This window comes from Malurus melanocephalus, unplaced genomic scaffold (genome assembly GCF_030028575.1).
Source record: "Malurus melanocephalus ecotype Western Australia unplaced genomic scaffold, MMel_1.1 scaffold_1787, whole genome shotgun sequence".
Classification (NCBI taxonomy): Eukaryota; Metazoa; Chordata; class Aves; order Passeriformes; family Maluridae; genus Malurus; species Malurus melanocephalus.
The window spans coordinates 2930-5074 of NW_026625019.1; the positions used below are offsets into that span (position 1 = coordinate 2930).

The following is a 2145-nucleotide window of genomic DNA, read 5'->3' on the forward strand; positions in this document are numbered from 1 at the left end:
CAGGGATGGGGGTCCCAGAGTGCCCCCCACGTCCCCCTCCTCACCACAGCACCGGGGTCCCGCAGGTCCTGCGCCGACAGTCCCAAGCTCTCGGCATCCAGCCGGTACAGCCCCGGCTCCTGCCGCCACTTGAGCCTCTTGCTGCTGTCTGAGCCGGCGTCAGCGCAGGGACACAGCACCTGGGGGACACCAGGGGAGTCAGAGCCGAGCTGGGACCCCTCCCCACACCCCGGAGCCCCCCGGCACCCACCTCGAGCAGGGTGTAGCAGGAGTTCTTCTTGAGGAAGGTGCGGGAGGCCTTGTCCCGCCAGGAGTGCGCGGTGCCGACCTGCACCTCGAGCTGCCGCAGCTCCTCCAGCCGCACCGGCAGGTCCCTGCCCACCGCCACCAGCCCCTCCAGGTCATCCAGACACGGGTAGTGGTCACCGTTCTGGGGGGGACACCGGGTCAGGCACGGGTAGGATGGGATGGGGATGGGGATGTGCGAGTGGTGGGGACATGGGAATGATGGGACATGGGGGACAGGAATGGGGTGAGGACATGGGCATGGATGGGGATGTGGGAGTGGTGGGGACATGGACGCAGAGCAGTAGGATGGGAGTGGGACATAGGGATGGACAGGGCACACAGGAGTGTTGGGATTATGGGAGGAGGGACAGGATGGGGTCACGGGTGGCAGGGATATGGCAGGGACAGGAATGCAATGGGGACATGGTGGCAGATGGAAGGCCATGGGGACAGGACAGGGACACAGAGTGTCCATGATCCATGGGGACAGGGACATGGAGGTGTCCAGTGCCCACTGGGACAGGACAAGGACAAACGGGTGTCCAGTGTCCATGGGACAGGATGAAGACACAGAAATGTCCAGGGTTCATGACAGGGACAGAGATGTCCACTGTTTATGGGGGAAGGACAGGGACGTAGAGGTGACAATGGTGACAGTGTGGACACTCAGGGGTGTCCATGCAGGGGTCCCAGTGGGTCTGAGCCCCCCCGGGGTGGCCTGAGGGGTGCAGAGCCCACCTGGATCTCCTCGACGTCAGCGATCCAGGCGCGGGCCTTGGCCAGGGCCTCCTTCAGGGCCTGGATGTTGGGCAGCAGCGCTGGGATGTTCTCGGCCTCCTTGATGATGGCAGCCAGCGTGGCCGGGGGGTGCTTCTGCCTGCGGGGGGGTCAGAGCTGGGGACCCTGAGACCTCACAGACACCCCAGGAACCCCCAAGATTCCTCCCTGATACCCCCAGAGCCAGGGCAGGATCACTCTGAGGAGCAGCTGAACCCCAAATGTTTCTCTCCTTCCCTGCAGAGTCACCAACCCCTTTATATCCCCCCAGAGACACAAGGGGCAGCCCCCAGCCTCTTCAAGTTCCTCTAAAACCCCGGGCTGCAGCCCCCAACCCCTTTACACCCATTTAGAGCACACATGGTGCAGCCCCCAGCCCCTTTATACCCACCCAGGGCACACAGGCTGCAGCCCCAGCCCCCTCCCACCCCCAAGGTGCAGCCCCCAGCCCCCCTTTCCCCTCAGGGAGGGGTCCCTCACCCTGACCTGGCCTCGAGGCACATCTGGGCCTTCTCCTCCCAGCGCTGGGCGATGGTCAGCAGCTCCTGCAGCTCGGCCATGGCCACGTCCACGGCGGGGCTGGGTGCCACGGTGCGGCCGGCCTGGATGAGGCCACGCATGACGGGCAGGGGCACGCGGGCACGGGGCGAGCGCAGGGTGGCCGTCACCTCCTCCAGCCACGCGGCCTGGGCCAGCTGCCGCTCCAGCCGCCGGCCCTCGGGCACCTCGACGCCCAGCCGGGCCCCCCGCTCCAGCAGCTCCTGCAGAGCCCCCGGGGCTGGGGGGGGAACATCCAGTGCTGCCCGTGCCTCCGCCTGGAACGCTTCGACCCGCTCCAGCAGCGCCTGCATGGGGGGCACGGGGTCAGGGCAGGTGTGACAGGGCAGGACAGCCATGGGACAGTGTGTGACAGCCATGGGACAGTGTGCGACAGCCCTGGGACTGTGTGTGACAGCCATAGGACAGCGTGTGACAGCCATGGGACAGCGTGTGACAGCCATGGGACAGCGTGTGACAGCACCAGAACACTGTGTGACACCCCAGGACACTGTGTGACACCCATAGAACAGTGCGTGACAC

The 2145-nt window shown here is 66.0% G+C and overlaps 1 protein-coding gene across 1 annotated transcript in view; it reads right to left on the minus strand.

Annotated features, from left to right (window-relative positions):
- LOC130587339 (lysine-specific demethylase 5C-like) overlaps positions 1-2145 on the minus strand; it is a gene marked incomplete at its 3' end in the record, with an annotated part of 19155 nt that overhangs the window by 2923 nt on the left and 14087 nt on the right. The window contains exons 11-14 of the mRNA XM_057388318.1: positions 1552-2093; positions 1027-1165; positions 251-430; positions 6-179 (exon numbers count right to left, since the gene is read on the minus strand). Coding sequence (XP_057244301.1) covers positions 6-179; positions 251-430; positions 1027-1165; positions 1552-2093 — 1035 coding nt within the window. The remainder of the gene's footprint in view (positions 1-5; positions 180-250; positions 431-1026; positions 1166-1551; positions 2094-2145) is intronic.